A 2,166-nucleotide genomic window follows, 5' to 3' on the forward strand; every position below is an offset into this window, starting at 1 on the left:
ATATGTATATATATATATATTTATGTACCTTATATATATCCATTTATTCTTTTATCTTTTATTAACTTATATCCTTATATTTTTATGTTTAAAACGACCGACTTTCCTTATATTTTTATGAATAAAACGACAATGGCAGGATTCGAACCTACGCTCCAAATGGAAACTCCTTAGCAGGGAGCCGCCTTAACCGCTCGGCCACATTGTCTTTGATTAATATTGCTATCTCTTATTATATATTTTTTTATAAATTTTATACTTATTATATCTTATTTATATATATATTCTATCTTTTTTTTTATATCTATTTTATATCTTCTATTCACTTATTCATATATATATATATTTATTTATATATTTATATATATATACAACTCTTACCTTCATATATTACACTTATTCATGTATATATATACAACTCTTACCTTCTTATAGAAGTCTTCAATAGTATAGCTGGTTAGTATCTTCGCCTGTCACGTGAAAGACCGGGGTTCGAATCCCCGTTGAAGAGTTCACTTTTTATACTATATATATGTATATATTCTTATTTATTAGTCACTTATACTATTAACTTTATCTATTCCTCTTATATATTATACTTATTATACTTATTATATATATTATATCTATTCTTACTCTATACCTTTATTATATTATTTATATTATATATATTATATATATTTATTATCCTTATTATTTTTATTATTCCACTTCTTATCTATTATATCTATTCTCACTTCTTATACTTACTACTGTTACATCTCTTACATCTCTTACATTTCTTACATTTCTTACATCTCTTACATCTCTTACATCTCTTACATCTCTTACATCTCTTATTCCTCTTACTATACCTACTACTCTTACTACTCTTACTATACCTACTATACCTACTACTCTTACTACTCCTACTTTCCCCCTCCCCTTTATTGTTAATGGGGGTGTAGCTCAGATGGTAGAGCACTCGCTTTGCATGCGAGGGGCAAGGGGATCGATACCCCTCACCTCCATTATTATCTATTATTACCTTTTATTCTTTTATGTTATTTCTTATATATCTTATATTCTCTTTTATATACAGTAGTACTTCCTTATTCTTATTATATTAAAAATTTATGTATATATATATATATATTATTATGTTTATTCTTATTTTATATATGTGTATATGTATATATATATATATTTATGTACCTTATATATATCCATTTATTCTTTTATCTTTTATTAACTTATATCCTTATATTTTTATGTTTAAAACGACCGACTTTCCTTATATTTTTATGAATAAAACGACAATGGCAGGATTCGAACCTACGCTCCAAATGGAAACTCTTTAGCAGGGAGCCGCCTTAACCGCTCGGCCACATTGTCTTTGATTAATATTGCTATCTCTTATTATATATTTTTTTATAAATTTTATACTTATTATATCTTATTTATATATATATTCTATCTTTTTTTTTATATCTATTTTATATCTTCTATTCACTTATTCATATATATATATATTTATTTATATATTTATATATATATACAACTCTTACCTTCATATATTACACTTATTCATGTATATATATACAACTCTTACCTTCTTATAGAAGTCTTCAATAGTATAGCTGGTTAGTATCTTCGCCTGTCACGTGAAAGACCGGGGTTCGAATCCCCGTTGAAGAGTTCACTTTTTATACTATATATATGTATATATTCTTATTTATTAGTCACTTATACTATTAACTTTATCTATTCCTCTTATATATTATACTTATTATACTTATTATATATATTATATCTATTCTTACTCTATACCTTTATTATATTATTTATATTATATATATTATATATATTTATTATCCTTATTATTTTTATTATTCCACTTCTTATCTATTATATCTATTCTCACTTCTTATACTTACTACTGTTACATCTCTTACATCTCTTACATTTCTTACATTTCTTACATCTCTTACATCTCTTACATCTCTTACATCTCTTACATCTCTTATTCCTCTTACTATACCTACTACTCTTACTACTCTTACTATACCTACTATACCTACTACTCTTACTACTCCTACTTTCCCCCTCCCCTTTATTGTTAATGGGGGTGTAGCTCAGATGGTAGAGCACTCGCTTTGCATGCGAGGGGCAAGGGGATCGATACCC

At 26.2% G+C, this 2,166-nt stretch overlaps 1 protein-coding gene across 1 annotated transcript, besides 10 other annotated features; it reads left to right on the forward strand.

Moving 5' to 3' along the window:
* Positions 1-39: a microsatellite.
* A 193-nt stretch (positions 40-232) lies between these two features.
* Positions 233-331: a microsatellite.
* A 1-nt stretch (position 332) lies between these two features.
* Positions 333-371: a microsatellite.
* A 90-nt stretch (positions 372-461) lies between these two features.
* EDI_059030 (uncharacterized protein) lies at positions 462-947 on the forward strand (the record flags this gene model as incomplete). The annotated part of the gene is made up of 1 exon (XM_001741920.1): positions 462-947. A coding segment is annotated over one exon (486 nt), but the record flags the coding sequence as incomplete, so codon positions are not given.
* Positions 590-688: a microsatellite.
* Positions 838-913: a microsatellite.
* A 167-nt stretch (positions 948-1,114) lies between the features above and the next one.
* Positions 1,115-1,205: a microsatellite.
* A 193-nt stretch (positions 1,206-1,398) lies between these two features.
* Positions 1,399-1,497: a microsatellite.
* Position 1,498: 1 nt separating this feature from the next.
* Positions 1,499-1,537: a microsatellite.
* A 218-nt stretch (positions 1,538-1,755) lies between these two features.
* Positions 1,756-1,854: a microsatellite.
* Positions 1,855-2,003: 149 nt separating this feature from the next.
* Positions 2,004-2,079: a microsatellite.
* Positions 2,080-2,166: the final 87 nt, after the last annotated feature.

This window comes from Entamoeba dispar, genomic scaffold (assembly GCF_000209125.1).
Source record: "Entamoeba dispar SAW760 scf_1105229464213 genomic scaffold, whole genome shotgun sequence".
Classification (NCBI taxonomy): Eukaryota; Evosea; order Mastigamoebida; family Endamoebidae; genus Entamoeba; species Entamoeba dispar.